The sequence below is a fragment of the Syngnathoides biaculeatus genome, chromosome 17 (genome assembly GCF_019802595.1).
Source record: "Syngnathoides biaculeatus isolate LvHL_M chromosome 17, ASM1980259v1, whole genome shotgun sequence".
Taxonomy (NCBI): domain Eukaryota; kingdom Metazoa; phylum Chordata; class Actinopteri; order Syngnathiformes; family Syngnathidae; genus Syngnathoides; species Syngnathoides biaculeatus.
This window is the reverse complement of record NC_084656.1, coordinates 21,821,481-21,837,346: the sequence shown is the minus strand read 5'-3', so window position 1 is coordinate 21,837,346 and position 15,866 is coordinate 21,821,481. Positions and strand designations below refer to the sequence as shown.

The window sequence follows — 15,866 nt, the reverse complement described above, 5'->3', positions numbered from 1 at the left end:
AAATTGAATAAAAAAAAAGTGGCCATAACACAGTAATTTTTGGCCACAAAATTGGTGCAATGAGTTTAATATTATTATTATTATATCAAATGGTGAAAAAGGGAAAATAATTGCGACTCGTCTCTAAAAGATTTGAAACTCATCAACTCATTTCAACAGGGAACCTTGGCAGCGAGATCACGCTTTTATGCAAATGAAGCTCCTTAATTCACTTCTACACGGTTTCTTGGAACGAAGACACCACAAGATTTGTCAAAATGAAGCTCTGCCAGGTGGTACGGTGGGTCAGCCGGTAAAGTGTTGGCCTCACAGTTCTGAGGTCCCGGGTTCAATCCCGGACCCACCTGTGTGGAATTTGCATGTTCTCCCCCGTGTGTACCTTTGTGGCTTTTCTCCTGGCACTCAGGTTTCATCCCACATCCCAAAAACATGCGACATTCATTGGACTCTCTTAATTGCCCATAGGTGTGATAGTGACTGCGGCTGTTTGTCTCCGTGTGCCCTGTGATTGGCTGGCGACCAGTTCAGGGTGTACACCGTTGACAGATGGGATAGGCTCAGGCGCTCTCCGCGACCCTCGTGAGGATAAGCGGCAAAGAAAATGGATGGACGGATGAAGCTCTACTATTAACTTTGTTACCAAGATGAACTAAATTAATACTTTTATTGCTTTGGCAACAGGAAATAAGGGACGATAACTTTCCCCACATAAGGCCCCCCACCTACAAGAAATTAATAAATCTAAATTAACCATCATAAATTCACAAGTGCTGATTGATTTTTAATGGAATGAGCGAGAAAGAGTAAAAAATCATGAACATCTTTATACAGCATCTACATACATTACATTGGACAAAAATAAAAGCGCCGCTTGAGGCTAACAGCATCCGAGCAGATGCAGCAACTGAGCGTCCATGCCCTCGATGTCGGACTCGTCGCCCGAGTCGGGACACTTGTTGGGATCGGACGGCGCGGAACGCGGCGCGGCGGCGGCTGCGGCGCGCGGCCCGGCGGCGCACGACGCGGAGGTGCACGGCTCGTCGGGGGAGTCGACGCCCTCGGCGGTGATGACGGCTTCCAGCCATGAGGAGAGAGACGACGACGAGGAGGTGAAGGAGGACGAGTACGTGGAGGCGGGCGCGTCGTCGCCCGTGTTCCAGCCGTCGGCGTCGCGATGCGCCGCTGTGGAAACTGCACGTCGGGGTGTACAACATTGCATGTTACGTTCATTGTTGACATGGAGACTGAAGACTGGTTTGTAATAAACCGTTAGCCTCGCTTGCTTCAGCGATTCCCACCGCCGCCCGTCTTACCGGCGTGTCTCGCGGCCGAGGCGCCGCCGCGCCGCCTCTTCTTCTTGGGGCCCTGCACGCACAAAAAACATCTCAGCCATCCAAGACGCGGGGGCCAGTCGTCGCGTTTATTGGCGCAAACGTGGGCGCACGGTGTTGTTGTTGTTGTCGTCGTCGTTGGTGCTGCTACTGCTGCTGCTGGAGCCGCCCGAAGACATTTGCTCGTGCACCATCTTCTCCATGTAGGCCTGCTCGTAGTATTTAGCCTGCTGCTCCTTGCTCATCGACGTCCACTGCGGCGAAATATTAATTTCACCCTGCTGACTGCAACTGTCATGGTAATTGCTAAATTATCGTTGTAAAAATAAAATGAACGCTAGTTTTTGCGGGCTCGCTACTTTGTGATTGTTTTAGCTCACTCAGGGGGCCGACGGCAGGTTTGGGGACTGCGTGGCGAGCCGCAAGTGAGCTCGTGGAACGCGAGTCGAGCGCTCTTGGGTCCGTCCGACACCCCACAGCCTTGCTCCGTGTGCGGTGCGCGGCACACAACAAAGACACTTAGGTGGAACGTTAACTGTGTATCGTGTTTGTTAGCCCACGAGCTAACGAGCTAGCGAGCCAAGGCGCTCGGCAACTCGCGCAACTGCCATGGCATCGTTTAAATCGGCAATGACATTTTTGTTTCTCATGCCGAAGAGGGCCCGGACGCCTCCCTGGTGAGGTCTTCCGAGCACGTCCCACCGGAAAGAGACCCCGGGGACGACACAGGACAGGCTGGAGAGACTACGTCTCTCGGCTGGCTCGGGAACGCCTCGGGATCCCTCCGGAAGAGCTGGAAGAAGTGGCCGGGGAAAGGGAAGTCTGGGTATCCCCACTGAAGCTACTTCCTCCTGCGACCTGACCCGTAAAAGTGGTAAAAAAATGGATGGATGGATGCCCGAGAGGGGCTGCGTCAGCAAGGGCAAGCGGCGTAAAAACTGTGCCAAACAAATATGAGTTGTGGCGCCCCCTAACGGGACAAGCCGAAAGAAAGATGCTGCTGCTATCGTGACAGGCCCACTGAAAGCTGCAGTAATATTACTAGTTTTTGCCAGAGGATAAAGAATATATGCATGTGAATATTGTTCTTTTTTTAAACATTTATTCATTGGTTGCTGGTTTCTGCCAATGTTTGCTGGTATAAATATGTAAGATAAGTAAATATATAATAATAAATATGGCATATAAATATATATATGCTCATAAATAAATTAAACAAACGTAACATCTAGCATCTTGACAAAGTTGTAAGTCGGGAACCCGTCGGTACCTCAATGCACGACTGAATATGGCTAATTACAATTCAAAAAAAGTCTTGTAAAAATAATCGTGACAAATAAAGCCCGATTGGTCGCCCGGGCCTGGAGACTCACCAGCTGCGCCAGCAGCTTGTTGACAGCCACGCTGTCCTTGTGCTGATTCTTAAACTCCGGCCGCCGTTCCCTCAGGAAGCACATGAAGGCGTTCGGCGGCTTCTTGACGCCGGCCGACTTGCGTCGCCGCTTGCACTTTCTTTTACGGCTGAGGGGCCGAAAAAGCATGCGTCGAATGTAGACAAAATACTAACTGTGATTGGGAGGTCGGGGGGGGGGGGGGGTGTCTTACTCGGAGGGGCAGGTGGATGCGGCGGGAGGAAGAGGCGGAGGCGTCGCCTGAGAGGCGTCCACTGCCGCGTACAGCACTTCGCCGTTCCTACCACGCAAACAGGAAGTGAACATTTTGCCGCGGTACTGTGATTGCGCGCGCGTGTGTCGGCGGGCCTGCGACTCACAGCATCCCGACGGCGTGCAGCGTGGCGCCTTCGGGCAGCGGCACCACCGGTAGACTTTTTTTCTAGGGATACAAAAGACATGCAGCTGGGTCACACCTCCACTAGATGTCAGCGACGTGACATCTCTTTAGAACATAAGCCTCGTCAAAATACCCCAAGGATCAATAATTATAACTGCAACGGTTGTTAATAATCATATTTTGTTTGAGGTCAGATAAGCGTTACATTTATCTTGAGATTTTTCTGATGGTTGGAGATGCACAAGGCATTCGTGCGTACCGGCTGCGGCGGAGCGGCCGGGAAGCTAAAAGACGGCTGGCTGTGGACGACCGGTTGCTGCGGCATCTGGCACGGCAAGTACTGCGGGGGACAGAGAAATTGGGCATTAATTAATCGATAATAACAAAGACTAACCCGGCGCTCTCGCACCAAATTCAAAACGCAGTGGTTGCAAATTCCCTTTTTGGGACCATCAAAGGCGCGCAAAAACACATCGAAATGTGTGTTTGACACTTAAGCTCAACTTTAAATGTAAATTAAAAAAAAATCCTTTTGTCTTCCTGCATGTGACGAGACATGAAATGAGACAATGATGATAAAAATAGTTAAAATGAAGAGCACATCTGCTGTCTTGTCAGTTCGGTACAATGTCAGCTCACATTTGAAAAATGTACGGGTGTGGTCAATCATGCCCGCAGATATAAAGTTGCAGGCGTGTGTTCTGTTTGTAATTACGAGCGTATCCCTTTAAGAGCGGAGGGGGGGGGGCGGTGTCAGGTAAACTAAGCGATCTGAGTGTGTGCTACAAGTGTGCAATGGCTGATCAAAAAAAAAAAAAAAAAAAAAAAAAGACTGGATAGCTCATTAGCCAGCAAAACTGAAGTCGGCATCCGCCATCTTGATGCTCCCAAAAAAATGCCCTAAATTCAAAGTGAGTGTCTCCGAGCCGGATGGTGTGAAATAATTCTGCAGAAGGGGGGCGCACGTTGAATCCACCGCCTCCGTGACGAATCCCATTTCTTTGCGTTTTTGCCCACGAGACCTTCGGAGCAACTTACCTGCAGACGGAAAGGAGCCCCCGCCTGGCGGCCGAGGTGAACGGGGTGCACGAGGTACGGGTTGAACTGCGGCCCGTACCTCACGCCGGGGAGCGGCACCAAGTGGGCGTGCGGCACGAAGGGCAGCCGCTGCGGCAAGCGGGCCAGCTGCGGGTGGCCGTCGAACGGAACCCCGGCGTAGGCGGGAGACGGCGGGGCGTTCGAGGGCGGGTGCTGGCTGGGGGGGTGAGGGGAAGAAGGGGGGAGGAGAGAGTTGGCGGGGTCACACATGATGTTGGAGCACAACTCCTGCAGCGTGTCGGCAACGTCCTGCCACTCGAGCTCGCCTACGATCTGCTCAAACTCTTCCCTGAGCTTCTCCATCAATGCCCTGGCTTTAGCTGTCCCTAATTCTGTCTTCTTCTGTATGCTGTCACATACATACAAATTGGATAGAGTAGATTAAAAAATGGATAGATACTTTATTGATCAACAAGTGAAATTCACTAATAACTACTCACAACATGAACAGAAATAAGTACAGCAAAGCAAATTTATTGACATAACGTATTTCTGATATCACGTGCTTTATCCTTGTTGTGGATGCAACTACTCGTGTGCGCGATAAATTAATAAATGAATGAATACATCTTTATAAAGTCGCTTCGTCGGCGTTTTCTTTCACTTTGTGGGCACTTTATAGCGGGGGTGTCGACTCCCATTGAAATGGCTGGAAAACGAAAGCTTGACGTCACATAGTAAAGACGCCGGGCGGTGGGTGAAAACATGCAAATGCGTGGACTTTATTTAATAATCGGCGCGAGGCCAATGAAGGGATGAAAATGCTCAAAACGAGAGACGCCGGACCTTTTTTTTTTTTTTTTTTACACTCGCCGCCATTTTACGAACGGAAAAGAAAGTCATTAAACGTTCGCCGTGAGGATTTCAAATCAACTATTAACTGTTTCTCTTCTAGTGTACATACACGCTATTGGACATTTTTTTAAGGAATTGCGTGAAAACCTTTGCCCTTTTTCGGAAAAAAATGTGACATTTTTAGATGAGGTGTTCAGCTAGCAGCTAGCTAAAACACGTAAATGGTACGTACGCTGTACTTGCCTCTGCTTTTTATGCATTTTTTTTTATTAATGGATTTATAGATAACAGCTTACCAGTTGGTCCGCTAACGTTTGGGCGTTTATTAGACGGCCTGACGTGTTGTCAGTGCTTCAAAACTTTGCCACTCGCCGCAGATATTTGGAGAATTTGGAGCAAACTGGTTGGAGTTGTCGCTCGATGGACGACGCGAGACCCCGCCCCCACGCCGGTTGCGCTGGTAACCGAGGCCGCGTCACCACATCACGCGAGAAATCATAAGTACAGTAAGTCATATTGCGCTACAATATTCATCTTACTGATATGTATCTCGTATCTATAGAGAGATATGTATCTCATATATCTATCTATATCTATATCTCTCTCTCTATATATATAGTTGAAGTCCATTGAAATTCCAATGTTAGATTTATTTTTTAGTAATCTTTTATTCCACCAGAATTTTTTGGAACCTGAAAAAAAAATGAATGAAAGGCACTCGATTTTGTTGAAAATCTTCTATTACCCCTGAAGCTCATGATCAAACATAACATATCATTAAAAAAAACTTTAAAGGTACAAGAAAACGCAATTTTTGACATACTGTAAAACAGACTCTGTGACCTGACAGTAGGATGATATCAAAATGGTGTTTTGTTAAACCCCCCCCCCCCCACTTCGGCCCGCAGCTCGTTCACTTTTAATTATTGTATCAAAACTTGGCAGGGTCGGACGAGAAAAGCCAATCAGAGAATGCAGTGGCCAAAAATTTTGTCAATCATTTGCACACACACGCCTCGCACAAGGAGGCGCTCAAGGATGCAGGCGGTCCTTCCAGGTTTTGTACCTTCTTTCCCTCAGTACTTTTTTTTTTTTTTTGGGGGGGGGGGGGTAGGGGGGTGTTGCTCATTTAGTCAACATGTATCTCATACTTATATTGTTGAAGGCCATGGAAATATCAACGTTAGATTTTTTTAAGTCTTTTTTCCACCAGAATTTTTGGGAATAAAAAAAAAAAATGAATGAAAAATCAAAATCTTCCATTCCCCTCAAACTCATGATTAAACAAAACATATGGTATAAAAACTTTAAAGCTATAAAAAAAAAAAAAAAAACAACTTTATACGGAAAAACTGTCTCTGTGACCTGGCAGTAGAATACGATCAAAATGGTGTTTGGTAAAACTCCCCCCACTTCGGCCGCAGTTCATTCACTTTTAATTATTGTGTCGAAACTTGGCAAAAATGAGATGTTAATTTGGGGTGTGGCGCTGAATTTTTCCAAGATGGCAGCATCATTTGTACTGCGCTGTAAAGTTATTGGCGTACTACGGATCACGCGCGTGTCCTTTGCCAAATTTTGGCCGTTATTTGAGGAAATACGGCGACAAACCTGACCTGCGCCCCATGCGGGGTTTTGAATTTGTTGTTTGAAAACCAGCTGAGCCCAGAAGGGTCGCGATTGCTTTGACTCGCCTGCACGTTTTTTTTCATCGTTATTCGCTTTCGTCCGGCGCACTTCTGTAGTTGTTTATTTGCGGCGTCTCTCTTTGTTTTATTTTTGTTTTTGTTGTTGTCATTGTTGTGCCAGGTTCTGGAGTACCTGTAAAATGACAACAACATGAAAAAAAAAATAGATATTGAATATTACATACATGCGGAAATGAAAACAAAAACCATTCACATGATTAAAAAGTAGTTATATGACTACAGGAATATATTTTAAAAAATAAAATAAAAACAAATAAATGCCAATAAAAACTGTTATCATTACATCCAGATGATAATAATAATTACATTAAAAATAAGCAAAGTTGAAAAGTTGCAAATTATCTATCTATCTATCAAAAGTTGCAAATTTTCCATCTATCTATCTAAAGTTGTAAGTTCTCTCTCTCTCTCTCTCTCTCCATATATATATATATATATATATATATATAAAACTGAATTATTGTCAAAAATGGCAACGGAAAATGTTGGATAGTTGACCGAGCACAAATATTTTGACTTTCATTCTGCCTGACAACGCCCCCCCCCCCCCATTTTTCCCTTTCAGCGGTGACAGAGCGGGAGAGGGCATCGGGGGGGGGGGGGGGGGTCAAGGGGGTCTCGGAGGTCAGACCGAGCCCATGCGTGTGAAAGGCCACCAGAGAGAAAATACAAAGGCGGGAGCGCAAAGGTCAAAGTGTCAGGTCGCGGCTGCGTTGCGTCCACTCGTCGAAATGCGGGCTCTGCCGTCAGCTCACAGCGGCGGTATTATCCCGCTTTGCTGTGTTTCTGTGTGAAAGCCACCGGAGCCGTCTTTTATGGCTCCGATGCGACGAGCGTCCGGGAACGTCTTTGAAAATGAGGATGAAGGAGCGCGGTGTGGGGTCATCGTGTGAAGCTGCACGCAGTGGCGGCGGCGGCGCCGTACCACTTTGCTGGGTTCTGTGTGAAAGCCTTCACGTCTTCACTTGAATATAAAAATTTGTTTCTCCAAACGTACTCCATGAGCAAGGCGTGTTCATGTTCATGAAAGGGGAAAGTGGTATTCCACTTTGTCTGTGTGAAACTGCACGTGGTCGCGGTATTAGCCCATTTTTTTGTTGAAAGGTACTGGACTCTACATATGTACAAAGCACTCATGTTGCTGTATAAAACCTCTCAATGCTTGCTGTTGTATGACATTTTGCTGGGTTCTGTGTGAAAGGCACTGATGAAAAATCTCTTATTGCTCTCAAATCAGTCAGGGATTCCGTGTGAAATGGCTTTTCTGGATTCTGTGTGAAAGCCACTGGACGACTCGCGTGGGTTTGATGCAAGAATTTCGGGTGAACGAGGCCAAAAATAAATCCGCGATGTCGTGTTGCTGTGTGAAACTTCACACAATTGCAATAATATTGCGTTTTGCTGAGTTCTGTGTGAATGTTTTGTGAATTCTAACGAAAAACATAATTGGGCTTTTGTGGGGGTTGTCTTACCAATGTTCATCAACAGAGGGCGCCGGCAGCTTTGCTCTCGTATCTGTTGTCATGTGACCTGTCGAGCTAAAGCGCAAAAGTTTTGTTGTTGTTGTTTACTTTTATAATCCCCATTCCCTTTTTTTTTTTTTTTTTTTTTTTAAATGTTCTGAAAATATTTTCCTTTTCCATATCAGGCTAATTCGCCAGCCACAACATTAGGTACGGCACCGGTACTACTAGGTACTGTTTATAATGTTTGTAATATTTTCGTCAGATACATAGATCTGCCATCAGTTTATTTAAAATGCCACATAAATAAACATATATAAAGGTTTCTAAATAAAATAGTTTTCAAAAATGAAAAATAATAATAACATTAGTACACTCTATAAAATAAAATACGAGTTGGAAATATTGATAGTTGAAATTTTTTTTATTTGTATTATGTATTTCATACACAAGGTACCTCAACGTGTTTTACAAAATATTGAAAAATGAAGAGAAAAATAAAATACATCCTAAAAACATAAAAACAAAGAGGAAAATAATCATACAAAGACAGATCATAAGAAGAGACGAGACAATTTCTCAGTTTATTGTATTTTTTTAAATAAAATACAAAAAGAAAAATTCAACAATTCTAAAATCAATTTTAACTGATTAAAAATGAGAAACTTTAAAAAGGAAAAAAAATTAAATGACGGTACTGAATGTCAACCAATTTAATGTTCTTTGACCAGGAGTCATTCCGATGATATATTGTCACTCGTCATTACAATACAGTAATACAATATGTGTAATTAATCTTTGTTCCTGCGAAATAATCTTTTTATCATCAAAAGTTCTTCAAGGAGCCAATTTTCATCAAGATGTAAAAATCTGATTTTTGTGAGATGGCTGCTGGAGGGTTAAGCCTCCAGTTTTATCGCATCGCAATAATAACAAAAAAAAATTAATAACACCCAGCGGACACAAGATGACGATACATAATAGCTATTAATAAACACAAGCACAAGTCGCGGACGGAGCGGCGAAAGGTCAGAGGGCAATGATATTTCTCAGCAACTTTTTGAACAATGAAAACACAAAAAGTTTAGGAGTGCTTTGGGGGGGGGGTTGCTCGTTCATTCATTCATTCATCAGCACGATGAAAAGCTCACCCGGTCACTCGGCGGGGAGCCGACCAATCACGCGGCACGCCGGCCAAAGAAACGCTAGCCCGCCGTTATTGATAGCTGGCGTTATTGCAAAGCTTTGCTCACGTGCGATTGGACGGCCACGCTGTTGTTTACTTTGAGGAGGAGGGGCCCCGCAAAGAAAAACACTCCAACGCGCCCATTTCTACTTGTGCACTCTCGGCGTCGTGCGGAGGGGAGAGAATATATTTTACACTTGTGAGGTTTGTTGCATGCTCTGTAAGCAATCGTTTGCAAGGCGACTCAGCGTTATTAGGTTATGAGGTCCCGGGTTCAATCCCGGACCCGCCTGTGTGGAGTTTGCATGTTCTTCCCGTGCCTGCGTGGGTTTCCTCCGGGTGGGCACTCCGGTTTCGTCCCACATCGCAAAAACATGCGACACCAATTGGACCCTCGAAATTGCCCCAAGGTCTGATTGTGACTGCGGCTGTTTGTCTCGATGTGCCCTGCGATTGGCTGGCGACCAGTTCAGCGTGTACCCCGCCTCCTGCCCGTTGAGAGTTGGGATAGGCTCCGGCATTCCCCGTGACCCTCGTGAGGATAAGCGGCAAAGAAAATGGATGGATGGCTTTATAATTACATTGAAAATTGATGCAAATTTTACTTTTGCTTTTGTCTTCCTACATGTGATGAGAGGTGAAATGAGACAATGATGATGGAAACGGCTAAAATGAGGAGCACATCTTCTGTCTTGTCAGTTCGGCACTATGTCAGTCACTCACATTTGAAAAATGTACGGGTGTGGTCAGTCATGCCCGCAGATATAAAGTTGCAGGTGTGCGTTCCGTTTGTAATTACGAGCGTACCCCTTTAAGAGCAGAGGGGGGCGGTGTCAGGTAAACTAGGAAGTCTGAGTGTGTTCCACAAGTGCGCAATTGCGCAGTGGTGCAGCTTGGAGGTCAAGGTAGTCCGCCTCCTGCCTGTCGACAGCTGGGATAGACTCCAGCACTCCCGGGACCCTCGTGAGGATATGCGGCGAGGAAAATGGATGGATGGATGGATGGATGGATTTGTAATTACAGCAAAATTGATGCCGCTTGTGATAGTTGCATGCTATAAGCGAACGTTTTTGTAAGTACATTGGTTGAACATTTTGGTAATTCTAAAGGCAAAATGTGGGTCTCTTTTGTTGTATGAGTTTTGTGGACCTGACTGTGGACTCTTCTTTGGGGCAGTCGGATAAATGCCCCCAGTCCTAAAAGTTAAGACGTAAGACACGACCGTCCTCCCAAAAGGTTCCCTTCACCAAATTTGGTTCCCGGTATTCGTGGCTCCAGAGATATAAAAAGCAAGCGAGCGTCTTTGTCGGTGTGGGAATTTGCTTTTCGTTCGGCTCTGTTCGGCCTCCCCCTCTCATGCACTTTGACCCCTGAACCCCCGCCGTCGACACTCGCGCGCGGATAACAGACGAGACCTCGCAAACATCGCCGACGTTTGACAGGGCAAAACGCTGATAAGAGGTCGTGTTTAGACATCTTCGGGATGCTTGCACCACCAAAGAAGACCCCCGACCCCCGACCCCCACCCATTGCCACACACACACACTTTGAGAGAGAATATCGGATGGAATACGCCGCCGGGTTGGGATTTTGGGAACAGGAGTAAGACGGGTCATTTTTAAACGCGATGACTTCGTGAGCGTGGACTGACGGGCTCGTCGGGAAGACGGATGGGCCGGTTTTGGGGGGGGGGGGGGGGTGGGGTGGGGGGGTTCCCTCACCTTTGCAAACTTCTAACGCTTGGGGAAGGAGGGGGGGAGGGTATTATCACTACAGATGACACAAATGACAAAACAGCCGAGACGACGGGAAAGAAAGAAAAAAAAAGAAGAAAAAAGTAAAAGAAAAAGAAAGGAAAAGAAAAAAAGAAAAAGTCAAAGAAAAAAAAAGAAGAAAAAGAAAAGAAAAGAAGAAAGTGAAAAAGGAAAAGAAAAAAACAACACCCTGGGACACAAAGTTCTAAATTATTTTTTAAACTATTCATCCATTTTCTTTCCCGCTTATCCTCACGAGGGTCGCGGGGTAATTCCTTTTTTATTTTTTAATAATTGTGTATTTTAAATAAAAAGGTATATCAGATTAATGCAGTCAGATTTTGGCCTCTACTACTACTACTGCTATTATGAGTACCACTGGAACTTCTGCTGCTACGACTGCTACTACTAATAATAATATCTGTTATGGTGCCTTGAATTTATTTTTTCATAACCACGCACATATTTTAAAACACACATATCATATTTTGCCATTTAATGAATGAACATATCTTTTATCTCACTAATATCCAACGCAAACAATTTTTTGCACTTTCACAACTACAGTAAGTGACTACATATTATTTATTTGCAAAAGGTGCATATTATATGCCTGTGAGGATTTTTATCAAAAAAGAGAAATTGCAAGAAAATTACCATGACACATTAAAAACCCAACCGCACACAATATTGCTAACACAGAATGTAAAACACCAAAGGGATGCTAATGAAGCTAACAACAATGTCGTGGTAGTTACAACACTTTAAGTAACAGATACGGCGCAGCAACACAAGTTGACAGACAATACAAATACACTCACGGGTATATATTCTTTATCCACCGAATACTGTATTACGAGTGCAGCGTACTGCGTCACTTCGTTGTGAAACTCTTTCTCGGGATATCCCGCCCCCTGTTGGCCAAGTTGCGCACACCAGGAGAAGCACAATGTCAATCAATGGGAATTGAAGCAGTCATCATGCACAAACTGTCCAAATACTGCAGTAATACTGTAGTACACTAATGCATTTCTCCCCCGTGCATTTTTAAGGGTAATGTACGGTGAGTGTGAAGTGATATCGAAATATTTTGGGATCAGAGTTTGCAGCATATTTCCAATCTTAACGATGAATGCGGGCATTTAGCGAACATCAGTTGCGTGCAGTTTTTTCCGTTTTGGCAGCAGGGCTCGGTCACTAACCCCCTCCCCCCGACCCCCCCGACCGAGCCCACCTCTCGAGGGGGGGCCCCGTCGTCTCCCCCGACCGACCGACCGCTGTGTTATTGTTGCAGCTAGCGAGCGGAACTTCTGCTCGCGGAGATTCAAGTCGGTAGCTAAATGACGTTTCCTGTCCCGACCCCCCCCCCCTCCCAGCCCCCACCACGCCCCCCCCCCCTGCCCCCATTCCAGTCCCCACACCTCCTTAACATTAATATTAGATTTTAATAAGAGTGGACTCGCTACACGGTTGCTCTCACTTGAGCGAAGCAGTCACGTGACTTGCCGTGTGCAGACTTGCGTAAACCTTCACCTACTTTTTTCCTGATTTCGCAAAACAAAAAGAAAACAATATTTAAATGAAATACATAAAGCCGAAAAAGAAGGTCCAAAAATACACGGCTCGTTTCATCTCGTTATTTATGATGAATTAATATTATCTTATTTTATGATCCTTGCACATCGTTTTCTGTTGCTGGGTGTGAATAAAATGATAAAATAAAATAGAAATATTAATTAAATAATGAATAATAATAAATATAATAAACAATAGTCTATAATCAAAATTTGGATATCATTTAAATAACATATAATAATTAAGAATAATTAGAAATTAGAAAAAAATAAAAAAGCGTGAAAATGATTCAATAGAATGATTAAAACGGGCAGAATAAAAAATACGGTAATAATCATTTTAGATGTACTCATACACAAATACAATGAATACGTGCAAATACTGTACAAAAATGAATGCAATTTGATTTATTTATTTCTTGTGTATATTTCACAATTTATTTTATTAGTCATAGTTGTAAAAATTGATCTCATATATTAATATTTATCATATCCCTTAATTTATTTTGAGTTTTAAATTTGATTGTTTACACCCAACAGTAAAAAAAAAAAGACAAACAGATATTTATATGTAGAATATATCCATAAATAAACACTTTCAATCGATAAATAAACAACATGACCCAGCTCATAAGGGTGTCATTTCGGTACGCGAGTGTCAAAATATTAGAAACAACTCTTATCGTGATGATGATTATGATTTTTTTACATTTTTTTTTTTTTAAATTATTATCCAGCCCAGAATTTGCGTGCGTACCTAATGAGGTGACCGGCGAGTGGCATTTTCCTCGAGGACGTCCGCCATCTTGGCCCGTTTTAAAGCGGTCTGCTTCCATTTAAAGTCGCAAATCTCTGCGAGGTTGGGGGCGCGCTTGGGGGTCGCGGGGGTCCGTTCTGCAGGATCCAGATAAATCCAGAGGGGAGTGGGCAGGAAGTGCTCTCACATCACTTCCCGTCTTTGTTTCTGCCGCTATTTTCAAGGCTCGGAATGTCGCTCCCGTGGCGCGGGAGGGGGTGAAGGAATTCAAAACAAGTTTAGTGACTTGCAGGGGAACCACTTCGCTTTCCACGTCGGCCCCCGGCTCGGGCGGCGCCCCGTTCACATCCTGTGGCGCGCTCCCGCCCCGCCACCTCCGGGACCGTCGTTAAAGTACAGAATGCGAGTCCACGTCAAGTCTCGAGTCTTGTTCAGCCGTGGCCAAACGCGACTCCTGTTAGCATCGTAACGCATAGCGTAGCGCAAAGCTATTGTTAGCATTGGCACAAACGTGCTGCAGTGAGGTCGGTGGGCGGCCTGCCGCTCCCACTGCTACATCAGGTGGTCCAGAGGACTTGTGGCAACAGATGCCCCCCACCTCCCGGAAAATGTTTGATGTGGTGTCCTATCCACAAAAGTGACGGCTTGCTTGAGCGTCTTGAGATCCTCTTGGGGGGGAAACTCCATTCCGAAGAGGACCTTTGCGGCTCTTTGACTTGGGGATAAATCCATCAGGGCTGGGTAAACAGAACTCTGAGATCCATCCAAAGGATCTCGAAAGTCTCCCGCTTTCTGCTGAAGCTATGCTAACGTGTCACCCTCCGGCCCACTAGGGGGCAGTGTTTTATCAAGCTGCGGGTGCAGTGATGCAAATTGAGGGGCTTTGTTTCAAATTACCGTAATTTCTCGAGTGTAACGCGCACCCCCAAAGGAGACCGAAAAAAAAAAAATCAGGAAAACCCTTCTACCAATGTACAATGCGCACCACCAATTTGCTGCTACCCATATGCGATAAAATTATCTGTTTTTATGTTTTATTAGATTTGTACTTGTATTGTTTTTCAAAAAAAACTGCCTGTACACCAATAATTAATAATAATTATTATGCACGTGCTGATAATATAATCTCGGGACAGGCCACAGGCCACGTAGAAACGAGGGTAAAAAAAAAAAAAAAAAAAATCAACCATTTCAATTCCGTGCACTCCAGATTTTTTATGTGCCCATGACGCCGGTATTACGTACTTTGGGCTCACGTTGTTTTGATACCCACCTGAGGCCATTGAGATGAGCTATCGTTGTTTTCGGACCGCGGCGCAACTTCCGGGTTTGCGGCGTCATCGGCCCGAGAGATGACGCATTTCTTTTAAAAGCAGCTGCGCGACTCGCCGCTGTAGTCGACATTTTGTGTCTTAGTTTAAGTTAAAACGAACTGACGGGCAGTCGTTTCTGATCTTTGGTGCAGTAGCAACAAACATGCTACGCTAACTTCATTTTTTATCCATACCTAAATATAATGCGCTCTATTAATTTTGTTGTTAGTATTTTGAGAAAAATGTACGCATGATTTTTGAGAAATTACGGTATGTGATCAAGGTGTCCCATTCCGTGACAAAGCTGTGCCATGTTGGGCATGCTAACAGTTAGCCACCTCGGGTAACGTCAGGCTGACATGGAATCTATCCGAAAATTGATTCTTCATATGACTGTCTCGTGTCTTGTGAAATTTTTGCTAAATATTTCTTCCGATATGTGGCAACAATCTCCCAATCTATGAAAAACGTGGTCCGTGCGTCTGTTTTAGAAATCAAACGTGCTCCTGGAGCACAAAAAGTTTTCCCACAACTCATTTTGTGCTTTACGGCGAACAGCATTACACGTCGGAAGCTCAGGTTTCACCAAAATATGTCTTCCGATAATCGAAAAAAGTCGGTCTAATGACTTTTGACGTCCCCGCCACGTCGTTTCCTGTATTTGCCGACACGCTAACAGAGTTATTCAAAACATTTAGCCTTTAGCCGCCGCTCGACCGTCCGCGCAAGCCGTCGAGCTGTCGGCGAACGTTGGCGAGGCTCGAGCCGAGTTCAACAGAGGTCGAATCCCTCCGGGACTCTGCGAGAGCGAAAAATAAACATAGATGAAGTTTCTTGAAATCAGATGGGAATATGTCTTCAAACTCATGTTTTGAGACTTTAATGCTGGACAGCAACTTCCACGTATTCTGAAGCGAAACGATGCAAAACAAACGTACATAAAGTTTTGCAATTTGGAGTCCACGGACCAAGTTAGCGACATGAATTTTTGTATAAGTACTGGCTGTGCTCTAAACGTGCCCAACATATGACAACAATCGTCACATATTCTTCGTTAGTCTGGGCTGTGATGTATTTACGTTTTTGGACGACTTC

At 44.8% G+C, this 15,866-nt stretch overlaps 1 protein-coding gene across 2 annotated transcripts; it reads right to left on the bottom strand.

Annotated features, from left to right (window-relative positions):
* Positions 1 to 804: 804 nt before the first annotated feature.
* On the bottom strand, positions 805 to 5,504 carry LOC133490434 (transcription factor 7-like 1-D). Of its 2 annotated transcripts, none has more exons than XM_061800482.1 (9): positions 5,312 to 5,504; positions 4,240 to 4,377; positions 3,382 to 3,462; positions 3,103 to 3,164; positions 2,937 to 3,023; positions 2,705 to 2,852; positions 1,445 to 1,585; positions 1,314 to 1,365; positions 805 to 1,191 (listed from the first exon to the last, which is right to left on the bottom strand). In XM_061800482.1, exons 3-9 carry the CDS (start codon positions 3,445 to 3,447, stop codon positions 878 to 880), a joined length of 870 nt encoding a protein of 289 aa, XP_061656466.1. In that variant the 5' UTR covers positions 3,448 to 3,462; positions 4,240 to 4,377; positions 5,312 to 5,504; the 3' UTR covers positions 805 to 877. The 2 variants fall into 2 exon arrangements, with proteins under 2 accessions (XP_061656466.1, XP_061656465.1); XM_061800481.1 differs by having other exon boundaries at positions 4,161 to 4,377; positions 5,312 to 5,502.
* Positions 5,505 to 15,866: the final 10,362 nt, after the last annotated feature.

Bases quoted from the DNA above. Each gene is read 5' to 3' on its own strand.
- LOC133490434 (XM_061800482.1), bottom strand. From the start codon at position 3,447: ATGCCGCAGCAACCGGTCGTCCACAGCCAGCCGTCTTTTAGCTTCCCG. The intron at 3,165-3,381 runs GTACGCACGAAT...TTGTATCCCTAG, and splicing joins CGGCCGCTCCGCCGCAGCCG to AAAAAAAGTCTACCGGTGGT. The intron at 3,024-3,102 runs GTGAGTCGCAGG...TTTGCGTGGTAG, and splicing joins CTGCACGCCGTCGGGATGCT to GAACGGCGAAGTGCTGTACG.